General features: G+C 42.2%; 1 protein-coding gene across 2 annotated transcripts; it reads right to left on the bottom strand.

Annotated features, from left to right (window-relative positions):
* Positions 1-6,619: 6,619 nt before the first annotated feature.
* PRKAR1A (protein kinase cAMP-dependent type I regulatory subunit alpha) lies at positions 6,620-26,480 on the bottom strand. 2 transcript variants are annotated; one of them, XM_081899837.1, is made up of 12 exons: positions 26,316-26,480; positions 24,023-24,096; positions 23,414-23,596; positions 18,421-18,594; positions 17,355-17,446; positions 16,284-16,345; positions 13,673-13,719; positions 13,080-13,238; positions 10,901-10,961; positions 10,487-10,608; positions 9,822-9,903; positions 6,620-9,124 (listed from the first exon to the last, which is right to left on the bottom strand). In XM_081899837.1, the coding sequence occupies exons 3-12, from the start codon at positions 23,585-23,587 to the stop codon at positions 8,952-8,954; spliced, it is 1,146 nt and encodes a 381-aa protein (XP_081755963.1). In that variant the 5' UTR covers positions 23,588-23,596; positions 24,023-24,096; positions 26,316-26,480; the 3' UTR covers positions 6,620-8,951. The 2 variants fall into 2 exon arrangements, with proteins under 2 accessions (XP_081755963.1, XP_081755964.1); XM_081899838.1 differs by lacking the exon at positions 26,316-26,480 and adding an exon at positions 26,143-26,183.
* Positions 26,481-26,784: the final 304 nt, after the last annotated feature.

The following is a 26,784-nucleotide window of genomic DNA, read 5'->3' as shown; positions in this document are numbered from 1 at the left end:
TTGTTCTGAATATATTGCATCAATCCCATTCTCAAACCCCCGGCCCACTCCCATTTCTTTTAAATTCCCTTTCATAAACTTCCAGGATATGTTATCAAAGGCCTTCTCCGCGTCTATAAAAATTAAAACAGCTTTAGTATTTATGTCTGTTTGTAAAAGCTCCAATATATCTATAATGTTCCTTGTATTGGCAGACATATGTCTACCTGGGAGAAAGCCTGCCTGGTCTTTATGGATTACTTTGTTTAAAACCCTCTTGAATCTACTTGCCAAAACGTCTGCGAATATTTTGTAATCCACATTTAAAAGGGAGATGGGACGGTAGTTCTTAAGCTGTGTCTTTTCAGTTTCCGATTTTGGTATCAATGTGATGAAAGCTTCTTTCCACGATTCTGGCGCCTTCTTCCCCTCTAAAATTTCATTGCTGACCTCCATCAGTGGTTGTATCAAATAGTCTTTCAATGTCTTATAGTACTTGGAGGTCAGCCCATCTGGTCCTGGTGATTTGCCCTGTTTCATGTTTTGGATGGCCTGCTCAATCTCTTGTCGTGTTATTTTGCCATTCAGAATTGATCTATTTTCTTCTGACAACTTTGCCAATCCATTTGTCTTTAGAAATTGTTTAATCGCTGCTTCATCTTGTGGCCCTTGAGTGTATAATTTTTTGAAATATCTCTGGAAACACTTTCTAATCTCTCCGGGGTTCTGGATACATCTTCCTTCAATCTCTAAGTTTGTCACTGTGTTTAACTTTTGTCTCCTCTTCAACTGCCAAGCTAGCAGTTTTCCACATTTATTAGCCGACTCAAAAGTTTTTTGTTTCATTAGTTTGATTTTCCATTCTATTTCCTGATTTATCAGTTTACAATATTGTGCTTGGTAAAGTTTGATTTCTCTCAGAATCGGCTGGGACTTCGGATTAAGTCTTAACTTCTTCTCCAACTCCTTGATTTTTTCCAAAATTTTATCTTTCCTTTCGTTTTGTTTCCTTTTCTTTACTGTGTTCTGTTGTATCAGGAACCCCCTCATCACGGCCTTACTTGCGTCCCAGATAGTTCTTTTTTCCACTGTGGTGTTCATATTGATCTCAAAATAATCCTTTAGGGCTTTTTGGGCCTTCTTAGTGATCTCCTGATCTCTAAACAGGCCATCATTCATCTTCCATCTGAAGGAACCGGTTGGAATCAATGTCATGTCCATTCTCAGTGCATTATGGTCGGAGCATGTCTTTGGGCAGATTTCCACCTTTCTGATCTTAGGTGCCAGACCTCTAGTTATCCATATCTGGTCGATTCTTGTCCAAGTCAGTTGGGCTTCAGAGAAAAATGTTCCTTCCCTTCCCAAGGGGTTTCTCACTCTCCAAATGTCAATCCAGTCCATATTGTCTGTCATTTCAAAGAAGGTCTTTGGTAGTCTCCCATCTTTAGAAATTTTTTGGCTCTGTGACTTATCCATATTGGTTGATACAACTCCATTCATATCTCCCATCATAATGATGTTGTTGTAGTCCAGATAGTCCAGCATGGTCTCATGCAACTTCTTATAGAATTCCGATTTTCCTTCATTTGGAGCATAAATTCCTAATATCAGTATTTTTTCCCCTTGATGTTGTATTTCTATCGCCAAAATTCTTCCATGCTCATCTTTAAACAGAAATTTAGGTGAAAGGCTCTCTTTTGCATAAATTACCACACCTCTCTTTTTAACTGTATCCGAAGATATAAATTCCTGACCAAGTCTTTTATTTATTAACACTTTTCTGTGGAGCCTGGTCACATGTGTTTCCTGTAAGCAAATAATGTCCAAATGTTCCTTTTTTAAAATGTGAAAGATTTTTCTCCTTTTTCCTGGAATGTTACAGCCATTTATGTTCCAGCTCAAAAGTTGCAGAGACATCCTGAATATATCTGGTTATTCTTGCTGTGGGGGTACCTTATTGTCAGATTTTTGGGGGTCCGAGGGTGCAGGAACCCCCGGAGGTTCAGGCCCTGGGGGTAATCCAAGTCCCTTATGAAGATCTTCTCCGTGTGCCACCAAAAACTTGTCTCTATCCTCCGGCGTTCTAATTTTAATCTTCCTCCCTCTGAAAGTAAACGATAAACCTTGGGGAAACTCCCACCTGAAGATGATTGAGTTGCTCCTTAGCAGTTTTACTAATTCCGAGTAGTCTGCTCGAAGATCCAACAGCTGTTTAGGAATATCCTTATAAATTTCAATTCTTTTGTCCAAAATATCCAGTGACTTTCCGTAGTGCAGGCCTAGAATCTTGTCCCTTTCCTCCTTTGATCTCAATATTATCAAACAGTCTCTGGGCTTCTCCTTCTTTATAAGTCTTCCAAGCCTAAAAGCAGATAGTATTTTAAAGTCTTTTTCTTCTAAGTTCCAAAACTTGGAAAATTCCTTGGTAAGGAACTCAGTTAAGTTACCTTCTTCCACTTCTGGAATTGAGCGTATCCTTAAATTGGCCTCCCTGTTCCGAAGTTCTGTCATGGAAAAGTAGATCTGGTGTTCTCCTACTTGTTTGCTGAGTGGTCTTACTTCTTTTTCAAGCTGTCCCAATCTTTGGCTAGTGTCTTCCGCCAGTTTCCGATTTTCACCTACAGCCTCCTTCAATTCTCCAATAGATTGAACATTCTGTGCAACTTGTCCAGTTAGTCTATTTAAACTTTCTGTGTTTAAGTCAATTTTAGCTGATTGCTGGTCAGCCTTTCTGTCCAGAGCCTCCAATTTTTCAAAAATTTTCTCCAAGATAGTGCCACTTGCTCCTGAGGCCATATCTTCCAGTTGTAATTCCTCAGTTTCTCCCTCCCCTGATTGTAGCAGGGAGGCCGCTTCTGCCTCAGGAGGCAAAGTAGTAGGCAAAGCAGGCACAGATGATCTACGCTGTGAGACTGTCGGTAAAGTTAACGTTGTTTGTCTGGTTCTTCCCCTTTTTCTTGTTCCACTCATTCCAAAGTTATCTAAAAGCCAAGGTCAAACTGAATTGTTCCCATGAGAAAATAAGAGCCCAGATGGTAACACTCAAACAGGAGGCCGGGAAAGAGAAAGTAAAACAAAGTCACTGCTGTAAATCCAAAAATCCTCTAGGTGGAGCTTAGAATGTCTTTGGGGAGGAAGTCCAATCCAATTAAAATTAGTAAGTCTGAATTGATCTCCAAAGATCTTCACAAAGATAAATTTTAGCAGAGTTAAAACTTAAAGCCAAACATTGTTTCCAAAAGTGCTTAGACCACAAGTGTTTCAAAGTAACAAATTCAAACTCAGTATGTTCCAAAGTTCAGATTCAAAGTATCCAAAGCTTGCAGGCTGACTGCTCAGTTACTCAGGCAGCTCCAGTACCTGGGTTTCTTACTTTTATTTGTAATCCAATAGATCAACAGAAGACAGGTACCCTTGTCTCAATGAAGGTCCAAAAAACAGCCACTTAAAGTCTTTAAATCAGCCAGAAACAACAGTTTAAATAGATGCCAGATCAGTCAATGCAAAAAATTACTCTTTGTCTCCACTCCTCCTGCTCTTTACTTTCAAGTTCAGTGTCAGCGGAAGACGGACTTCCTGTTTTTCGTCACTCCGCTTTCAGCCAAATTCACAATTTTTAGAGGCTTTAGAAGTATAGTGTCCAAATTACTCACGGGTTGTTGCTTTCCAAAGTTAGCAGTTTCAAGAAGAAAGGTCAGCGCTCACCGGCAACAGCGACGCGGCTTCGCTCCGTTGATCGCGCAACGACCCACAGCGCCGCTACCCCCTCCGCGGTCCGGAGCCCCTTACGGGGTCCCTTCGTCGTTTTAGGGGCTGCTTTTGGCGCCCGCCGGGTCTCAGGACCACAGGCTTCTGCTGCCTGTGGTTTTTCTGGATGGGTCCCCGCTTCGCCGTAGCGGGCGACCCGTTTCAACGGAGCTACCCTCTCCCGTTCAGGAGCTGGCAGCCATTGCCGTTCGCGCCGCCTCCGGAAGTCGGGATGATGGAAGTTGTAGTCCCAAAACATCTGGAGGGCCATGTCTGTGCTAAGGCCACTGTTCTATCAGTGTAAGCATTTCTCCTTGCCATAAAGAACAACCTCCCCTCACACACTGCTCTAGGGGTCCTCCCAAACAAATTTGGGGCGGCACAGGGGAGAGAATGGAAGGGAGGAAGTCCTGTTGTGCTAGTGGGACTTTGTAGCCTTCTGCTAGAGCAGGGGTAGGCAACCCAAGGCCTGGGGGCCGGATGTGGCTCAATCGCCTTCTCAATCCGGCCCGCGGACGGTCTGGGAATCAGCATGTTTTTACATGAGTAGAATGTGTCCTTTTATTTAAAATGCATCTCTGGGTTATTTGTGGGGCCTGCCTAGTGTTTTTACATGAGTAGAATGTGCGCTTTTATTTAAAACGAATCTCTGGGTTATTTGTGGGGCATAGGAATTCGTTCATATATTTTTTTCAAAATATAGTCCGGCCCACCACATGGTCTGAGGGACGGTGGACCAGCCCATGGCTGAAAAAGGTTGCTGACCCCTGTGCTTGAGCAACAGCTTAGTTGAATCCGGCCACAGGGCTTCAGATAATCCTCAAGATCACAGCATGCAGGACAGTGGCAGTACTGACATGCAAGATATAAGGGCAAAATGCACATTACAGCAGCGACATGAAGGAGCCACTACATGAGTATGCATATAAATTCTGCCATCCAGTCTGGGCAGGTACAGTCTAAGAACTGAGCAGATATATTGAAAAGTATCAACCCCTAGCCATGCTAACTTCTCCACACACCCCAACTGCATCAGAGCAGGGAAAGTACCTATATTTTACAGTGGGAGACTTCTAAGCAGCTATAAAACAATAGTGGCTTCCAAAACAAGTATAAAGATAGTTGAGATGCAGTGAACTCAACCTACAGCAATTTGAAATACAAATGGCACAAGTGAGACCTGCAACCGGAATTCTTACTAGCCACTGGGGGAATGTACGGTGTTCCACGTGTTAATGGGCTCCAATTCCCATCAGCCTCAGTCAGCATGGTCATGGATAATGGGAGTTGTAGTCCAGCAAATACCTGGCTGGCCAGTTTCCCCACCCTTCTCCGTTGCCTCGCTCCCCAATCCAATCATCATGCTCAGTTCTCATTGGGCTATTAAGGTTTTTTTAAAAAAAAATTCCCTTGCCCACCCCACCTCCAGAGATTTCAGGGCAGAATGAAGGCGCATGTAGGGAGAGGACGACCCGTTGCACAGGTGGAAACCCTTGTACTATGAGGACAGCTTCACTGGATACAACCCAATAGCTTCGCCATTTAGGATTTCCAAAGTTCAGCTGCTAACTGATTTCCAACACCATGAATGCTAATACATTGAAGTAAACCTTATCTGTGCATTATGTAACTCCCAGAGTTACACAGCAACACTTGTAGTCTGTAATGGTGCCTGTCTTAAGTGTTTACACCTGGGTGAAAGGGCACAATTCAGCCCTATCAGCTGCTTTGACCAAGTGGCAGGAAGACCTTTTATCAGCCACCCTGGAAAACAGCCCAACACAATTGTTAATCTTTCATTTGAATTTTGCCTGGTTAGTGTTTTCCATTAAACATGTGATCTTATTTTCCATTTCCATTTGACCTTTAGAATTGGAATGCCTTTTCTCTTACACGGACTATGAAGTGGTATTAAATGGGTTAGATTTTGTTACTTACTTTGAAAATCTTGTTGTCGAGCTCCCTCTGCTGACAGCTTCCCTGTATTAACAGTTTAAGGCAAAGATTTTCCCATTCCTGAGGATCCAAGGAAGAAGGGCACTAATGCAGTCACTTTGTGGCTGAGACAGTAGAAAAGACTAGTTTAATCAATGTCCGTGATGTAGTCTCTATATCTTAACTAGGCTGGCATTTGGTCAGCCATCCTAACAAAGCCCAGATTTAATGACTGCTTACCAGTTGGTCAGCAAGATGTGTGTATATTTTTCATACAATAAGAGAAACTGCAACACGCACTTACAATTAGAAATTCAACTAACATGGATTCTATGTTGACATGGCTGCCACTTACAACCGGAGGTGACACTATTATTATTTATCTTATAACCTGCCCTTACACTGAGCTCTTTTAACTCACGAGCCAGATAAGCGTGGGCTGAGCCTCAGTAACACTGTGACATCAAGCGCTCCCAGATCAATTTCACCTGGGACTAAAGTCCACTGTTAGCTGAACAAGTTGGAAAGATGTCGAGTACATGGAAAATCTGGAATAAACTGCAGAACTATTCAGAATAAATTGCTGCATTTCTCTTTTGTCATGTACACACTGAGATACCTGCCAACGCTGGCTAGTTAAATAGAAAAGTAGAAAGCACGACCTAAGAGTTGATGCTGCTCACAGAGCCACAGCAAACAATTCTACATAAACACCCACAAGTCTGGCACTTCGGAAATTAGCTCACACCTGCAGCCACCCATTAAGAAGACTGCATCCCATATCACATCTATTTAACCCACAAGTCATTCACATGAAAGGAAGGCATCTTATGTAGGAAGCAGTCTATGAAACTCACTTTCTGCCAAAGAAAGGCCTAGCGCTATTATGCAGCCCGTCCCTGCCTAGTCCACACCAGCTTAGAAACTGCAGGCCAGTATAATAAAAACGCTGATTACATTTAAGAATTTAAATCATTTTATTGCTTTACCTGCCATTAGGACAATCTATAACAAAAGGAATATATTAGCACATACAGTAAGTCAGACTTATAGTCAGGTAACGATACAAAAATGGTCCTCTGGTTGACTATAGCACTCTAGGGCAGTAGATTTTTAAATTTTTTTTATTTGCTAAGGTGTCCTAGCAAAAAAGATTACCTCTAAAGCCCTGAATGTTAGCTAAGGCAAACTATACCAACTGTGGATTCAAACATGTTTAAATTGCACACAAAGGTAAAGCTTTAACTGTGATTAATATTTAACTCAGACGTAGCTGGTTCATCTTAAAATCTTGTTGGTAAAACTACAAAAGGGAGTAAACAGCAAGCTAAAAAGACGCAGTAGTGAAACTTGATTAGAAAGCCTTATATAAAAAAATGTGCATTTTTGTGACGCTCTAACTAGCTTACATAAGATTTAAAATCTTTTTGGTGCTTTAACAAGGATCAAATCAAGCTTCAAAAGTAAGAAAGGTATTGGGGGGAGGAATCCCTGGATAGATTCAAACTGAATGAAGTTTTGGAGGAAAATAGCATTAATGGACTCCCAAAGAGAGCACAGGTGGAAATTCCCAAAGGCATATCCTCATCAAAGTCTTCAGCACGGACAGAAAGAATTCACAATGTAGATTTTACATTTTCTATGCATCTAGAAATGAGGACATGTCAATACCCCCCTCCCCCTTTTTTATATATATACTAAGGCTCCTATTCCCCAGACATTGCTAATCATATTCAATTAAGCATTCTTTTCAGCAGCCAACAAGTCAGAATGGTACATACCAGGTCCAGTTTCTGGGGGGAAAGTAAGGAGGGAATGGCAGGGAGCTGGACTGGTAAGAAATAGTTGCACAACTAATGCAAAAAACTTGCTGTCACTCCCAAATAAAACCCTAGACTAGTTTTAGATAATTTACATGTTATAAGGAAACCAAATTGCCTACCTTATCCACCTGCAACATTCCATATAGTAGGCAGCACAGGGTGCACACAAAATATTGTAACACAAACCTGGTAAATACTGAAACACATTTCAGACTTGACAACAGGGTCAACTTTCCCAAAAGCTATTCTGTCAGATCGGTATGAGAATCTGGGACAAACCAAAGAGAACAAGACTCGAGACTGAACATCTGCTCAGACTGAATATCTGAGAAAGGTTAGAAGTTACTAAAACTTCTGATTGGACAAAAGAGATTCAGTAACAAGAGTTTACAGGGCACTGATTTTCTGTTTCCAGTCTTCCACATGAGCCAGATTCTTGTCATCTAACAAGGAGTGTGTAGTCTGGTCCTGCACTGAATGCCAACAGAACCATTCAATATCTGGTGCTGAAGTTAACAGGGAAGGCAAAGCTTGAAAGGGTCAGACAGAAGACTGAACGCACAGGATGCACCCTTCAGTTTCCTGGTCTACATACACTGCATGTGGGGTATACTATTTGGCACTAGCTAAGGAGCAGTGCAGTTATTTTGCCAACACCACCACCAATATATAGGTGTCTAATCCATTGGATGGGTATTGAGAAATTGCACAGGGGGGGAAATAGAAGGGGCAAATATGAATATTCACAACTGAGAACAGGCAAAGGGGAAGGGTAACTGTGGCAAGAATATCAGCAACACTGGCAGCAGGTGCCAGAACAAAAGCTTGTACACAAAAACCTGACAAACGATAACCAAGCCCGTCGTGAACCAACTGAAATGGATACTGATGCATCAAACTATCAAACTTCTTACTGTGGTTTTACTAAGGAGCTGATCTCAGTAAACCAAACCAAAGATAACCATATCCAGAACATTTATGCCAAGAAGTTGAGCTTAGAGGGTAAGTTCCTCTGCTAAGAGAAGTACTTACAGCAGAAAGTGACCACGCCCTGAAATAAATGTAGGAACTCACCAGTTGAGAAATGTGTGCCTCTTAATAATTTTCCACTGTTACATCCTTAACTCTATGGCAATAACCTTGGTACTAGGAAATTTTCCCAGCGAAAGGAATGGCAGTCACTGCCCGAGTTGGACACTGTACATTGCACAGAGAAAAGCAGTAACAGCAAAAAGACTCCATATAATTTTCTATTTATTTTAAATTGTATTGGGAGCACCAAAATAAATGCTCTAAAATTTAAAATGGTGCCATGAAAAGCAACTGATTTCTTTTTTTTTGTTTGTTTTCTTTTCCCCTCCCTCAGACAGACAGGAAGCTGCAATAGCCAGTGGCCATGTGGCTCTGCACAAGAGTAATGAAGCAGTCTGCATTTGTGAAGCATGTATTTGAAGAAGAAGGGAGACTTCAGACAGAGAGAGACACAAAGCTGTTGTACTGCTGGATGTTCCGCTTGAGAATATCTGAGCATGGACCCAAGACACGCTCAAATCGGGGCCGGTCGAGCTTTACACATTTCAATGGGCCACGAGCAACAACCGTGGCAGCACGAGGACGGTTCATCAACAGGGCTATTTCACCTAAAAAACAAAATATTCATTTCAAAGAGAACAGGGTAAGGGGGGGGGAAGGTGGTGATTTGAAACAGATCAACAGACTTTCCCAAAATAGAGGACTGCTCTAAAATTATCCCAAAATATTGCATAGTGTAAGAGTGTTAAGAATTATAGACAGAGATGTGGAGGGCCAGAAAGATTGTGCGAGAAGTGTGCTTAGAGGGCTTATCCACACTTACACTTTGTCCTGCTCTTTCCGGCACAGGTCTGCCCTTTAAAGCTCCGTATCTGAGTGTGGTTTTGTTTTTTTGCCCTGGGGCTTTCCCTGAGAAAACCTGCTCTTCAATTTCCCTGAAGTTTGCTTTACTTGTTACTTCAATTTCCCTGAAGTTTGCTTTACTTGTTACTAAATTACAAACTATTTTTTCTTCTGTTGCTTCCCATGGGTTAAAATCATATCAAGCCGATTTCAATGTTTTCTTACTTTACAATATGATCTCGTGGCTTATTCTCCATTCCAGGAAGGGTAGTATTATAGGAGTCTATGTGTTTTTGTGAGCCTCATGAGATGGAAAGGAGAAAAAGGGGAGGAGAGAAGCCAAGTCTCAGGGGACCAGGAAGGGGGCTGCTTTAAAAATATATACCATTATGTCATTTGCATTGGTCTTATGCCTTAAGTATTTAAACGATATTGTCAACTTAAAACAGCAAGAAAACTCACCAAAATAATCAGATGGTGCAAGCCTGCCCACTTCAACAAATTCTTCATGCTCTGACCTGCGCTGTAACACAGCAGCTGTACCCTTTAAATGAATTAAAGAGTTAATGACGAGATTTGTTTTAGTAATCCTATGCAAAAAGCAACAACTTCATGACTTAAAGCAGAAACATCTCCATTAAATTACTTGTCTTAACCTATCCCATTTAATCCTAATATCCTCAAAAGGGGAGAGTATAAAATACCATTCAGAAGCACATTTCACAATTGAACTAAGCATTCCTACATGTATAATTCTGCCACCACAGGATTTGTTAAAGGGATTTATTGTCATCTATGATCAAATCTGTTATCAAGGAAAATAATTTGCAAATACGTTTTATGTCCAGAGAACCAGTATTGATGCAAGCAGTCTGCAAATGACTTTTTAAAAACACAGAACCACCTTTCATCATATCCAGAAGCATTCCCCAAAAAGGTGTCCTCCAGATGTAGAACCACAACCCTAGCCAGCATAGCCAACGGTCAGAGATGGTAAGAGCTGTCACTCAAAACATCTGGAAAGCACCCAGTTGGGGAAGGTTAATATAACCCAAGTAACTGAAATGTATGAGACAAATACAGCTGCTAGTAGCTAATTCCAAAACAACATTGTTATAAATACTCACCTCCAAAATAATGAAGAACTCGTCTCCTGGTTCTCCCTGCACCACAATCTTTTGTCCATCCTCAAATTGTACTGGCTCTAAAGCATCAGCTACTGTGAGACGCTCCCATTTGTCAAGGGATTCTAAATAAAAATAAAACAAGTTGGTTTATTTGGCTGTATCCCAAAGATTTAGAATTAGATCCCGTTCATCTCACATAAGGATACGCTCTTCCAGTTTTCCTACAGCAAACCACACTTCTACCACACTTCATCCCACTGCCATAAACAAATTAATCATCCATTCACAATTTGTGATTTAGCAGCTGCAGCTTCAAGCACAGCACCTCAACATTATATGCTCCCTCTGTGATGTTCACAGTAGGGCAAGACTCAAATATTCTATTAGCGATGCTAAGAAATTCTTCACACTCACCCAGTATTGACACTTTACTAAGAAATTCTTCATACATCTTTCTCTTTCTCAATGTGCTACCCTGGAGGAGAGAAACACACACAACACAAATGGATCTGAAAATTACTTTCTGTTTAACATTTCAGAATACCAGGAAAAATGGAACAGGTCATAGAATGTTTACAATGCAATCCTATTCATTTCTACTTATAAGTAAGTCCTCCTCAGTTAAATGAAACTTACTCCCAGATAAGTGCATATAGGAGAGGTTTTCAACCTTTTTGAGTCTACGGCTCCCATGACTAACTACATTCTTTCTGCGGTGCTCAGAAGCCCAGTTTATGTCACTCCCTTTTTGAAAACCATCCCTTGTGGAGTGTTCCCTCAGCCTCCTCTCCTTGAGAGTCCTCTGGGCAGCAGCTGCTGCTGCCCCTGATCTGACCCCTTCCTACCCCAAACAGAAGTGCCTCCTCACACTGCCCCACAGGGGTCTGGGAAACACCCCCTGGCCAGCCCTAGAGGCACCATTTGCCTGGGGAGCTTGTAGCCAGGGCTGCTGCAACAAACAGCAATGCAAGTCTTTGGGAGGCAGAGACGCAAGAAGGCATCAGAGGGAGGGAGGGAGGGAGGGAGGGAGGGAAAGAAAGAGGGACAAAGGCCAGTGTTGCCCGTGGCATTCCTGACTATCATTCAAGGCACCCCAGGCTGCCACAGCACACTGGTTGAAAACCACTGAATATAGGACGGCAAACTTAAATGGTTCAAGTCTTGTGTACACCATTCTAATATAAGCCCTAAGCTGCCTGCAAGCACAGTTTCCCACCATAATTAGCTAATGATCATGAACAGCATATCCCCTTAAAATTTACGCTAAGGCTGGGTGGCTGGAGCAACCCAGTCAGATGGGCGGGGTATAAATTATTTTTTATCATCATCATATTTATTATACACTCACTTATCTGAGAGTAAGCCTTATCTGAAATCACTGAACTTAGTTCTAAGAATGGACCTATAGGCTTGCACTGTAAATAGGCAAATGGTGGACTGTATCCAATACTGTCTATGCACAAAGACAGGCACAGGCAAACTCGGCCCTCAGATGTTTTGGGACTACAATTCCCATCATCCCTGACCACTGGTCTTGTTAGCTAGGGATGATGGGAATTGCAGTCCCAAAACATCTGGAGGGGTGTGTTTGCATATGCCTGCACAAAGAGAATGAACTTGGGCTCAAGCAATGGGATTTCACATTCCTTTCATGGTAGCAGCTTCGATGCTGTCCATAAATCCCACTCAGGTCTCTTTTGGCCTTTACAACAGAGTAAGCAGGAATATTCACTCTTACTGAAGTGTCCATTTGCTCAACTTAATAGGCAAGACCTTTTGTCCATTAAAAGTTATTTAGTAAAAAAGAAAAGAAAAGCTTGGCTGGGATATAGTAAACTAGAAACCCACAGGTCCCATTATCAGTGTGTGAAGAAAAGATGTGTCTCACCTTCCCATATTTAATACTCAATACAAACTCTCTGGCAGTAGTCTTCAGGAATTTAAGCCTTGGATATAAATATAGTTCTCATGTGCTAATTTTAAATTCCAATACCCTTTCTCTGTCTTGAGGGTGTAAAAACCTCTTAGTAATCCCAGCAGAAGACTGGCTTTGTCTGGAAAAACAGCAGGTGTGTGTGTGTGTGTGTGTGTGTGTGTGTGTGTTTAAAAAAGAATGCAAATAAGCTCAACTGAAAGCCCAAATTTACTGCTATTGAAAGTCTCAAGCTTCAAAATGCAATTGCATCCAGAAAATTGCATGCATGTAATTGCAAAATGCATAACTACTTTTTGCTTAATTGCAAACACAAGTCTACCGAGACATCCTCTCCTATGCATGAAGATCAAGGGAAAGGAAGGAAATACAACTGTACACTTTGCATGAAAAGCCCCTCCCCCCCCAGCAGAGGATCAGATGAGTGGGTGCACCTAGAATAACAGAATTGTAGAGTTGGGATCAAACCCCCAACCCTGAGATTACTAAAAGTCTCATGCTCTACTGACTGAGCTACATTCAGGAGTTCTCCATCGCTGCCATACAACTTTCCTATATGCTCATGTTGATTTATACAAACTCAAGTCAGAATACCTCAACACCAAAAAAGCCACACTCTCTTTCAAATTCATTTATTTAAAAACATAAAAAATTACTTACCATAAGGATTCTTCTATAGCTGTCTCTATCAATGCCCCACAGTTTCACATTAGTTTTTGCTTTGACGGTTGCTGCTCGGGGTGTTCCATAGATCAGTGCGAGTTCACCAAAGCTGCCCCCTTCTCCAACACTGGTGGCCCATTCATTGTTAACATATACCTAAGGATGCAACACACAAAGTTGAAGGAGGGCAGGAATTTTGCTGGAAATGTATCCCCTGAAACAATATGGTTCAAAAACTATGATACGGAACATTTTTTAAAAAATGATATTTATTAGAATTTTCAATATTAATACAAAGAAAAAAAGAATCAAAAAAGAAAAAAAGGCTTGCTGGCCTGCCTGCTGTTCTGTCATGAGTTGCAGTGGCCACCTATAGCTGACCACACAAACGGTAGTAAGAAATAAGCTTCAAACAAGGCTAGAGGAAAGGGAAACTGGGGTAAGGGAAAGATGGGAGGTCCCTGATATTTATTTGTCTGAAATGCAAAAGCACAGACACAGACCATGTTCCCATTATTGCCCATGTGAAGCATTGTATGTGCTTAAAATATTCTCCAGCACTGCAGTAATATAGTTTAGAAAAGACTTACATCCATTTCTCCTTGATCAACCACATAGAAGTTATCCCCTTCATCACCTACAACAATGAAATACAAGTTTGAGAAACAATTATAGGTTTAGAAGAGGCAGTTATCAACCTCTTCCATTCTAGAACCATCCAGCACAAAATGACATCCATGCAAAAGCTCACATATGCTTTTTTTGCATTTGGAACAGCCATGCTTTCCTTTAGGCTTCATAGTCAAATATATTCATTATGTTTATAACTCCCACTTCACTCCTACATGTAATTAAAATGAAGGAAGCTATTTACCCAGCTATCAGTATGACAGGGTAAATAAGACTAGTAACTAGTCTAGGTAAAGTGCTCTTTGATCAAAGCCCTATTGCAAAAGCCACTGCTGGCAGAGGATTTTCAACTGACCACAAAACTCAAATAGAACACTGAAATGGTTACAATGTGGGGAAAACAAGTCTAAGCTCCTTGCCTACTGACCCTCCTCAGGCTATGCCCCCGCCTCACAGGTCTTTCCCTTATTAACCTGGGTGGGGAGATTTTAACATCACCACCCAACACTGTGATGGGGATGAAAACTGGGCCCTTCCTGGCTTCTCAACTGATTTGTTGGGAGGGTGCAGTTTTCATCCCCATCACAGTGTGCAGGGTTGTTCTTGCTTTGTTGGCATCCGTCTGTCTTGAGAGACAATGGAATGCGTGCCGGGGGGGCCAAGTCAAACTGCTCCGTTAGCAGCACTGAAGTGACCTTCCTGGGAATGCAAGCCTGGGCAGTGTGTATGGAGCTCCTGGGATGCCCAGACGATAACACACACACCCCCACTCCTCTCATGGCCTTGCTGGTGTGGTCCAGCTTGGCTGTCAGCCAGAGTTGCCAAAAGGAGGTGTACAAGACGTCATCCAACTGCCATTCCGGATTTCTAAGGGTTTACTTCTTAGCTTTTTCTTCTCCTGAAGATATCCCGCAAGGCAGCAGAGGTCTAGGATCAGTCTTCCTTCTCATAGATGGACTACCTTCCCAGGTTGACAAGCCCCATCTGTCCCTCCATTCCCTCAACAGCATGCGCAGAAACCACCTTCTAGACCATTTAACGCACTATTGGTCTCATCCGATCAATTGAACTGAAAATACTTTATTGTCACTTGTACAACTTGTATACAGTGAGATTACACTAGCACCCCCCACTCAGCTCTTAGTATTAATTCCCCTTGTTTACTGACGCACACCCACCAAGCACGAAAGTCAGTTGCCCTGTTGTTATCTTTTCATTCAGCAGCCTAACAGCCCATGGATAGAAGCTGTTCTTTACCCTGTTGGTGCGACTAATCATGCTTCTATATCTTCTGCCCGAGGGCAGGAGATCAAGAAAGTGCTGGCCAGGGTGTGAATCATCCCTGAAAATTTTCCTCACTCTCCTCAGGCAACATTCTTCCGCAATGTCATCCAGTGGATTCACAGGACAGCCTATAATATCATATTCACCACCCTCTGTAGGCACTTCCTGTCAGTTGATGTCAAACCAGTGTACCACACCGTGATGCAGTATGAAAGGACACTTTCTATTGTGGACCGGTAGAAGAAGATCATCAAATGTTGATTGACATCATTCTTTCGCAATACTCTGAGGAGATGGAGTCTCTGTTGGGCTTTCTTAAACACCTGTGTTGTATTGATCTTCCAAGTAAGGTCTTCACTGAGATAAACTCCTAGGAATTTAAAGGAAGAGACTCTCTCCACACAGCCCTCCCCAATGTACAGTGGGGCCGGTTCTCTCTTCCTTTGAAAATCCAACACCACCTCCTTTGTCTTGCTGATATTAAGTATCAATATATCTATCTGCAGGAGCCTGTATTTGCATACAGAGGAAGACCCTAACTCACTGAGGGTTTTGACCCATTGCTTGCCCTCACCTGGTTTAGTCGGCCAGTAAAAGCCTGGGGTGTGGCTGCTGTTGCATGCTGACAGCTTCTAGGAGCCACAGGTGAGAGTTGAGTGCAGGGTGGGGACCAAAGGTGGACAAACTGCCCCAGAACGAGCATAACATGTCCCCCAGCAGAGGTACTACCCCTCTCCTAACATCCCATAGAGATGTTTAATCCTCCCCACAGTGCATGCTACAGTGGGAATGAAAATGCCCCTTTCTCAGCTGATCTGCATGGATCATATGAGATGGGGAGTTGAGAAAGTGAAGAATAGGTGCATGCCTGTGTTAAGAAGTGTGTGACTGTGTGCACATCTGGCCCAGCCCACCACTGGAATGCAACCCCAAACAGCTACCACTGGGGCCAGAACATAGGAAGCTGCCTGGTAACGAGTTGGACCATTGGTGCATCTAGTTCAGTACTGTTGGCACTGACTGGCACCAGCTCTCAAGTGTTTCAGGGGACACTTCCAGCTCTAGCGAGAATTGAAAACACATGCCCTACCGTTAAGCCTCGGTCCCTTCTAAAAGGTAAGTGACCAAAAAGTGTTTGCCCACCCACCTCTGAAAAACTAGCTGGAATTCTATACTTGGGATCTTTTTAGTAAACCTTGTGTATGAGATGAATAGAAAGCAATTGTACATCTTCAATGCTTCAAAGGCTAAGTAATTTTTCCACCAACATCACAATCAATCACTTGCCTTGCTGTATCACAGTCTCGCCAGCAATATAGGTGACAGGGAACATGGCATCAAATATATCACTGAAAAAGATTTCAGAATTACTCAACAAAAGATCTTATTGCATGTGTGTGCTAATACAGACAAGCTTAGCATGCAGTTATTAGGGAGGCTGCATCTCTCAAAAGTCTAGAGTTGCTCGATGTGTTCTGGAGAGGGGACAAAACAGCTCACACAAGCTTTAGTTAGTTAGTTAGTATACCACCCTATACCCACTGATCTCAGGGCGGTTCACAGCATAAACATTAGGCTTGGTGAATTAAAGTTCAGGTTATTCTTATCTCTTCCCATATTGACAGACACAGGGGCAACATAAATAGGCCGACATCAGCATGAACATTCCCCTCTTCTCCTTGCCCCAAACTAATCCAAATAATTGTATGAATGTAGAGCCCATTATATGGCATTTTGGCAATCTAAGCCACAACAATGTCTGAAGTGGGGGCCCAAAACCATTCAGTACAACTTAACTGGCCTGGCTAGGGAACAGGCTAGGAAACTTATACTGCATTACTAGCTAGCTGTTTTTTTTGCCACAGTTCAAAGCAATTTACAATATTTTAAGCAAATACACACACAAACACACTAAAACCAGTATTTAAAAAAAAAAATCCAAAAGACAATCCTATTTTTTTTATAAAAAAAACCAGATTAAAACAACCCTTCTTTGCAAAAAGGACATAGGAATTTAAAAGCCAAAGGTCTGACCGCAAACAAAAAAAGAATAGCTTTGCCTTGTGTCTAAAGATATGTAGTGATGACACCAGGCAAACCTCCCTGGGGAGAGCATTGCAGAAGCAGGGAGCCAACACTGAAACGGACCTCCCGTGGAGGGGGCACAAAAAGAAGGGCTTCAGATGGCAAGTGGAGGATTTGGTGCAGTTCATATGGGGAGATGTGGTCCTTGAGGTATTGTATTTATAGTTAACATTATGCATGGTTCCAAAACTTGGACTACAGTCAGCCTATTTATTCTTTCTACATGTTGCTCAATTCTGTTTATTTAACTATGCAGGTTAACAGATTTCCTACCTTCTTTCATTGTCATCAAGATGAGCAAAAAGCACATTCTTCTCTATGGCCTTTGCCAAAGCAGCCATAGTCTTGTAATCTTTTGGAATAACCTATGGAATGGAAACACCCAAACAATACCAATTAAAGACCTAAGAGGCAAATGTTCTTTAAGCAAAACCATTACCAACAATATTTGAGATGAGTTCCTTTCTTGGAAGGGAGCTCTGTGCAGGAGTTTTCTCCTATGTGAAGAAGTCATTCAAGTGGTAAGGAAAGCTTCTCAACACTTCTTTAAGAAGCATGTTCATGAAATTATGCCTACATTCTAGATGCCCAGAAAAGGGAAAGTGTCCAGAATGAGATGTCTCTTTCCTGGGTAAGTGCTGATTCAATGACCGATCTACAAGTATCTTTTCAGACAAGACACAACTTTCAGGAGCCTCAATATGTAGAAAATTATTTGTCCACTGCCTCTGATAAGTCTATAGACCAAATTGCTAGACACACCAGTACCTCAAATTCAGAACTCAAAATAATCTTACTTGAAACTGATGCAGGTTTTAGGAGTCACATAACCTAATGGTGCTCTTACACAATGATTAGGAATCTTGAATAACTACCATCCAAGGATACTTCCCTCTTACTAACATCACACCTCTGAGGAGCTGTAATTGTGCTTACAGGTCCCCCAAGGGTCAACTCCCTAGTATCAGGCTTCCTGGAAACTACATAGAAGTCACAAGGATCACAAGAATGTCCTAGGAGACCTGGTTGCTCCTCTGGGAAAGTTATAGTCAATATTAATTGAGCAGACATTGCAGAGTCAGGGAGAAATGGTTTGTTTCCTCCAGCCAAGATTTTTCTAATAATTATTTCCTCCATATCTGTCAACTCAACGTATGTCAACCCACCCAGCAGAAATTTAGGTTTATGTGAGAGAAATATAAAGGCAAGTTAGGAAGGCATTAGCACAACTTATCTAGGGAAAGGCCTGATACAACCTTATTTGGGATAAGCAAAGATGGCAATTGTGCATACAAGACATAAAATATGCCTTGCAGGAAGTAAGAACTGGATGCAGCACCTTTCTGACATAAGAGGCAGCATCCTCTTCTGTGTAAACCTCTGCACTGATGGCACCACGCCTTCTGCGGCCCTTTACCACCGGATTCATGGGTGGAGGGGGAGAAATCTCATCTTCACGCGAGTCTGCACGGGAGCTGGCTTTCTGCTGGCACATTATCTGTTTTGTTTCTTCCTGCAGTGAAATAAAACAGTTCTATGTTAATAATCCACAAGGGTAGAAAGTTCACATCCATGCATATGCTCCTGGGAGAACTTGTTTCCTCCCTTGCAGCTATCCTCATTTAAACACTGCCCATCAAGTTGCACTGTGCAATTTCAGATTATAACTTCCATGCTAAAATGTTTGTGCCCTCCATAAGCTTGTGAAAGGTAACACAGGGGTAAGGAAAGGGGAGAAAGCCCCACTGTACAAGCAGAAGCCTGAAAGGTGTTTATTAGGAGACCTCTTTCGGGCTAAGGTTCCAATGGCTTTTGAGCAAATTTCAGAAATGGGAGGGGCCAGACCATCACACAAAGCTGTTTTCCACAGCAACAGATCAGTATCTTTAATTCTTAGCAACTCCACTCAAGCTAAAGGTCTCAAACACCCTTTATCTGTCCTGACTGTGCAGAAAGCAAAGAGAACTCAGTAATCCCAGAAGAATGCAAAGAATGTCAATACAGAACTGAATGGCAAATCCTGCTTAAAGCTTTGCATAGTTCTAAACTTCAAAATACAATGGGAATTCCATGTATACAATTGCAAAAATGCATGGATTTTGCAAGGAACACAAGTCTCCCTCTTCACTAAGAGATTTTCACCTCTGCTGTGATGTTGCAGAGAAAAGAGCTGCAATTATACACTTTGCACAACAGAACCCCTTTCTCCCTCACCTGCTCCTCACTGAACAACTGATGGATGTGAGGGGACCCAGGGAGCTAGATGAAATCTGCATGTGGGCATCTGGCTCACAGACTAGGGATTCCCCATCCCTGTCCTAAAGAGTTATACACAAGAAGGCAGAAAATATAGAATTTATGCTTTAACATTTCACTAATTTTAATCCTATCTGGCTAGCCTTGTGTTAGGGAAGAGGCATTTGAAGTACTTCAAACATTTGTATTTAACAAACTATATTTTTTAAATTGGCACACTTTTGACAGCTACTTATACCTAGTACAAAAATCCGGATGAAGTTTCTAAATGCTTCTGATGCTTTAGCTGTCATGTATCATACTAGTGCTGAGTCCAATACATGAAATTGAGGCCAGTTGCTGGATATTTTGAATGTTAAATTATTGCATTCAAAGAAATGCACCAGGCATGCAACATATGCAATATATTTTTGGTGATTCAGATGTTCCTCTGGCATATTGCTCTGCAGCATGGTCTGTTATAATGAAGACATTTATAAAATTTGAGTCTTCGATGAAACTCAAAAAAGGATCCTATACCTCTACTTTCTCTCATATATATGTATATATATATATAGAGAGAGAGTGTGTGTTCTTTACCTTGTCAACTTTTGAATTTAATAGTTCATCTTTGTAATACAGCTCAGATACTGTTTACATAGATAATGACATTACAGCTGCTCTTCGAAGATCATACAGTTCCTTTATCACAGCAACAGAATCCACAGAAAGCTTCATTATTTAAATGAATTATTCCAAATGCATAATGTATTTAAAATCAACTGATTCTATTTTCTTGAATTTCCGAAGGATACCAACAGAAACCAACAGGTCTCTAAGTATTCCTGAAACAATGTTACACAAAATCTGACTTGAATTAAACTGTCATAATTGAGAGATTCTTGTTTAACAATCCTAATATGTCTGTCTCAGACATGGGTGAGATCTGTTGATAAATGAGCACACTTAATCCAATTATTTACAATTTTCAATAAAATGATGTGAAGGGAAACACATTGAACAGTAACACAAAGTCCAACTTATTATTCACCTGATAGCCTGATTACCCACACATTTCCTCTTGGAAAAGATTAATATGAACTCCTCTAAAAACTACTTTTTAATTCCTGTATTTATCAGCTTAATGTTGCTTAACCAAAAGGGCCCCTTGCTCAGTGCCACATAGGACACTCCTTGCCGGAAATTTCCAAGTAGGCATAAACACAGCATTGTACTTGCCAATTTTGCCTGCTCCAATGAACTCCCAAGCCCTTTTCCATAAACCAAATTAAAAAACAGCGAGTTTCTTTACTCATAATGTCCTTGCATTTCATTCATTAATAAAAGGCATGAACACCCTTAAATTATATTTTAATATTTTAAACTATACACACTTTTTGCCCGCATTTCTACAACACATCATTTTGTCAAGGTAACAAAATAAAATATAAAACACTTCTTCTTTTTTTAAGCCAGGCAGCCCCCACGGGTTTCAAACTGCTGTGGGCAATTGCAGGATCTAAGCTATGTGTTGGTTGATGGAACCGCTGGGCTGAGCTGGCTCTATAAAACACATTTTGTCAAAAACCTGATTTGTAAACATTGGAGTATTTTTTTCATATCCCAGAATGCAGACACAAAACAGTTAATAAAACTATATCCAGGAGAAAAATGTGAACTATTTTCAGCAGACTAAAAACAAAAGACAGTATGGATCCTGCCCCTGCCCTCTGCTATCCCAGATCTGTTCTAGATGGTTGGGGGAACTGCCAGAACAGGTTTAGAGAGTATGGGAAGTGCATTCCAGTGAGCAAGGATAAACCCTTGCACTAGCAGAATCACCTTAACACTACACTGCATACAAGCCAATTATATTTTTTTCCAGATTAACACAGCAGAACATTGTTTTGTCTTTTTTATTCCTTCATACAGTTTACCTTACAGTTTTAAAGTACTGTGAGCTCCACAGAGCACTGAAGTTACAGTGAAAGTGTGCAATATAAATTATCTTAAATAAAGCTCTTAAGCTTTGTGAACCGACTTTCAATTAAATCAATAAAAGCTACTATTCATTATACAAAGGAAACCATATTTAATATACATACTCAATAAAAGATGACCAAAATAGTCTTAAAAGTTACCATGCATGACCCTAACCTTTCTGCTTCTATTATTCAATAGACCTGCACTGGTCAACTAAAACAAAACAAGACAAAAACTGTAGAATTCCATCTAAAAGTGCAGTGGCTTAGATCCAGCTTTCCTTGCTCCTCTTCCCACTGCAGTTCCCTACACCTTCCCTCCCCCCCAAAAAACACCCCTAAGTGTCAAGGGACCCTCTAAATGGTGTGGGACTGGGCATGGGGAATTGCAGCAGAACAGTGGAATTGTCAGAATACTTGGAAGCTTCTTTTCTGCTGGTCAAACACACTTTTGGATCCAAGCCAATAACGTATAAACTCAGAAAAATCACTTGCCTAGTTTTAGGGATCTGCATAACTTGGCATTTAGATCAAGCCAAAATGAAAGTTGGACAGAACACTTGAATCTCTATGCATTCTTATGAATTAAAAGTACTAGTGCATAATATACAAAAACTGGGGAGTTGAACAAAATGACTCTTCTATACAAAACAAAGTATGTTATTATCCCGACACTGTGCCTTAGGGAAAATGTATGAATTAATTTGTAACAATTAGCAGTGACTGAAGGAATCACTAAATATTGGTCTTATGATTTGCCTTTAAGTCGTCAGCTGCTATGGGATGAATGCTACTGACCTTCTCTCTTTCCACAGAATGTTGACACAGTGATGGGAGAAGCTGTTAGTGACACAGCAGTCAAAGAACAAGAGGGGAAAATTGTTTGGTAGCTTTGCTGCACAGCCATCTAAATTTACTGGGTAGTCACATAGCTTGTAAAAAGTGCAAGACAATTAGTGGGCTACTCAGCTAAGGACTGGTTTGTGATTAGATTAATAAGAGTTTTATACAAAGTGTACTGAAAGCAAAATCAGATCCGGGATGATCCAACTAAGGGCACAATCCAAACTTTCTGCCACTGCAGCTCAAATCAGGAGAGTCCTGTGCCCTGTGTCAGCTCCAGGCTGGTGCAGCATTCAGGAATCTGCCTTGGGATCCAGTCCCATCACTTCCCTCAGAACACACAGTTTCACCTCTTTCTGCTGGACTCCACCACTGGGGAGCCTACCAGTGGGCCATCTACCCACCAACAAGTGACACCTGTTACCCCACTGGCAGCAGCCCAGCTAGCAAAGTGGAGGGACATAATTGCTCCATCAACCTCCACTCCCAGCCATGGTCTAGTGTAAAGGCAGGTTGCACTGCTCTGCCAGTCACTGCAAAAGCAGAGCGAGTTCTGCTCACACAACAGAGCCACCTTTCCCTGCCATTTCTTAACCCTCCTGAGTAAATCTGGGGTTAGTGCAGGGAGAGGAGATGGAGAAGACCTGTTCACTATGTGACTGGAAGTTCTTCTGCTTGTGCAATTACTTATATGGGATGCTATGGGTTGAATCCAGCTAAAAAGACCACCATATTTAAATGGTCAAGTTTCATAAGAATGCCCAAGAGTTTATTTCTTGCAAAATATGTTCTACTCTAAAACCCTTTTTTTCCCCTTCCTAAAAGCAGAATTACCAGGTGTCTCCATCTAGCTTCTGGATTTGCTGCTGCTTCCACTTAGACCAGATAATTTTTGAGGCCCAATTTGCATAACAGTAGCATTGTTTATCAGAGGGTTGGCCCATTTTATTGATATGAAATTCTACTTTGATTATATGTAAAACCTCTCAAAGATGCACAAGGGCAAAATTTGGCCATGAATGAGTCAAGAGTCCAGTATCTCAAAAGTAACACAATCTAACCTTGTACCCCTCATGAGACCTATTTATTTTTCAATTAATTTTATGAAAACATTGCACAGATGCTTTTCTAGCAATCACATGGCAATAAACTCAAAAACACTGCTGCACTTTCCCCTTGGAACATTTAAACTGTTGATGTACTCTCGGCCAATATTCTAGAGAAGTTGGAAATGGTTTTCCTACTCGCACCATTCCTGAAGCTTATTTTTACCTTCTCCAGTCTTTCAAAATATTCCCGGAGGAATGCCATGGGTCTCTCAGGTCGCACTGTACATAGCTGGACGATGCAATCCTTCAAGAGTTGTTGGATATTGTGTTTTTGGACATAGTGTTCACATTCACGGAGACTGCGCTCCTCTTCACTGTTAGTGCTGCCAGTGGCCATTGCTGCTATCTGAAATTAAAACATATTTTAAAAACCCCAAGAGATAGATGCCCTGCTATCACCACATTACATTAATGATATTCAATGATCACAGCTGCCAGGCACTCTTAATTGCAGAGATAGCTAATTAGCAGAAATCAAAACATTATATGCATCCAAACTGAAATGGTGCTCAGTGTATTTGTCTGCATTCTGGATGAACAGAACGTTAACAGAAATAAGCAGAGGTCTATGCTACCTCAGGAGTTATGTCAAGCTAAGTTGCTCCCAATAAAGTAAAAATAAAATACTGCAATTAATGCCAGCTCCCTGGCAAAATCTTACTGGATGCAAGATTTCCACAACTGGCAAACAAACATAACTGTCTGTAATAACATGTAAAAATAAAGTTTTATGGAAATAAAATACATTATTTCCCAATTGCCCAACACTTACTTGAGATGCAGCTAGCTGCAACCACTACAGGTATGCACAGAATTTACAGGAAGGGGTGCTGATCCCAGTATAGCCTTTCAAAAAGGAAGGAAGAAGAAAGTGAATAACTCCCAAGTGTTACTGTTCTATTAATACATACTTTTCTAGGTGAGATATTTAGATACATGACACAGATGGCAATATACTTGAGATAAGCATATATAACCCTTCCCAACAGGAAACAGAGGAATGACAACAAAATATAATGTTGTGAAGTGCCCACACTACAAACACATGGCATCCTTGTCATCTGCAACGCTTGTAAAGAATCTAAAGATTACAATACACCTGTTCCATTTCAAAAAACATACACATACATATCTGGCATTTACATTAAGCTGCCTTGAAGTTCTACAGTTACTTCTTTTGTTTTGACAACTTGCATAATGAAGGTCAGTAATAAATGCCTTAATTAACTGTCCAAGAGTTAATGCCATGGCTCTGTGACAGCCTGCAAATAAGTCTGTGGAAAAAGCACTCACACCGCTGATAGACAGCATCAGACACCAGTGCTCAAACACAACTGCAAAAGAAGTAGCTGACAAGAAGCTTCTATTTCAAATAAATATTCTTAATTGTCTGAAGCATGTTAAAGTCTTCATCATACAGAGCTTTGAAGAGCATTTGTTTTACTAGAAACAAGGCCAAACTATTTCTGTAGCTAGATACTTTCACCAACTGGCAATTAACAGCTGATAAAGGACTTTTATTTTCTATAGGTATTTGCAAAGTAGATATGTAGTAGCTTCAAGTAGCTTCCAGGTAAAATGCTTGGAATTTTAAGATCTCTGCAGTAATTTTCAGGGGCTCCTTTTCTGGCAGAGAAAACTCAGAATGTTTGGAATTCCTCATAACTATTTAACAGTCATCTTTAAACAGTGAATAATGGAAAAGAGCAACCTGAAGATGGTAACCCAGGACATCAAAACACCTTGTCAAAATTCTAAGTGGTGGTAGGGGTCCTCACATTTTATTGAAATATCAGGTGCAATTGATAGCACACATTTTCTAATCACAAAGAAGAGCCTCTCTATCACAAAAGGGCATTTGTAATTTATAGCAGCCTTGAATAACTTACCCTGATCATCTTTCAAGTTATCTCCCTGTGGCTTCCATAAATAAAAGCAACAGGAAAGCCCTAAGATGCTTCCTTCCTGTGAGAAGGGAGCACAGTTCATTGGGAACTCATTTCCCCAGGATAGGAATACCCAGAAACTCAAGTACTGTACACAGCAATTATGGGCTACTTCAAAGGCAGCACTTGCTTGTTTCGTTCCTTGACTATGGGGAAAATGACACTCTCCCTATCCTGCAAAAGGTTATTCACTACACTGTAATGACTACAAAGCCAAGAGAATGACATGGGTCCCTTTCTTCCCTCCCCTCCATACATACCGTGAAACATTCTGGAGGGCCCTAAGAAACTGCTCGTAAGATAAGCAGACCCAGCTAAATAAACTCTGGCTTAGGCAGGTTTCAGCAGTAACCTTTCCACTTCTTTAAAACAGATGAAGATCGGGTACCCCCCCACACCCCAGACCTATTATTCCCCCTTTAATCCTAACCTCCCCCCAGGTCTAAAAGTCCCCCCCCCATTACAAATCTGGTTTCTTTGTAAAAGGATCCTCCCTCCAAAAGCCTACAGGCCTCTCTCTTAAATGGTCTACCAGAAGTAACCCCAGAAAAAGAAAAAGAACACTTTCCTCATGGGCTTCTCCTTAAATAATAATAAAAAAACAAAGGCGGCTTTATTCTACGCTCCTTCTCTGTGTCTACATGGCGTCATCTTCCACGGTGCACTTTCCTCCTAATCTGAGCCCCTCTACTTGCGTCTGGACCCCTGGACCCTCTTCTGCCCCCTCCCGGAAATAAACCTTGGAGAGTAAGCGCCCCCTTCCTGAAAAAAATAAAATAAAGCCACCACGCATGTGCTTTCCCCCCAAGCTGTGCCCGTGGGCCCCGTCCAAGGCCCCCTTCGGGCAACCCGTCTCTCCCGCCGGGCTAAGGCTCTTCTCGGCAGGGCCGCCCTCACAACTCGGCGGAGGTTTATCCTCCTCCTCCTCTCCCATCCTCCGTCTCACCTGAGGAGAAGGAAGAGGCCTCTGCCGCCGCCGCCGCCTCCCGCAGCGCGCCTCAGGTAAGCGCGCCGCCCCTCGCTCTCCCGCCTCTCCGCCCCCGCGTCACTCCGCCGCAGCAGCTCCCGCTCTCGCCCCACCCGCCAGCGAGCGCCTTAGGCCCACCGGCTCCGACTTACCTCAGGGTCCTCCTCCTCCCTGCCTGGGCCTCTCCTCGCAGGCGGGCCCCCCTCCTCCGCCTCCTCCCGCTGTCCCGAGTGGTGGTGGCGGCGGCCTCCTCCACCTCCCTTCTCCTCCTCCTCCTCCTCTTTCGCCTCAGCGATCGCTCCCACCGGAAACCCAACTCCCTCCGCCAATCGCCGCCCGGCGTGACGTCAATGAGCCTCGCTCTCACTCGCCGAGCCGTCACCCGGGCAACCTTAAAGGGGACGACGCGCTTGCTTTCCCGTCGACGCCCTCGCCTCCGAGGGGAGAGAACGCGCGCGCGCGCGTGAGGGAGAAGACAAGGAGGGGAGGGGGGAAGAAGAGCAGGCGCGCGCCAATACCGAGCCTTCCCTCTACTTAAAACGTCCGCTGACGTCAGGGCGCTCGTTGAGAGGGAGACGTGCCCTCTTCCCTCCTCCTCCCCCCACCCCCCTCTATCTCTCT

The sequence above is a fragment of the Podarcis melisellensis genome (assembly GCF_964234715.1).
Source record: "Podarcis melisellensis genome assembly, chromosome: 2".
In the NCBI taxonomy this organism is placed as follows: domain Eukaryota; kingdom Metazoa; phylum Chordata; class Lepidosauria; order Squamata; family Lacertidae; genus Podarcis; species Podarcis melisellensis.
This window is presented reverse-complemented; position numbering and strand designations above follow the sequence as displayed.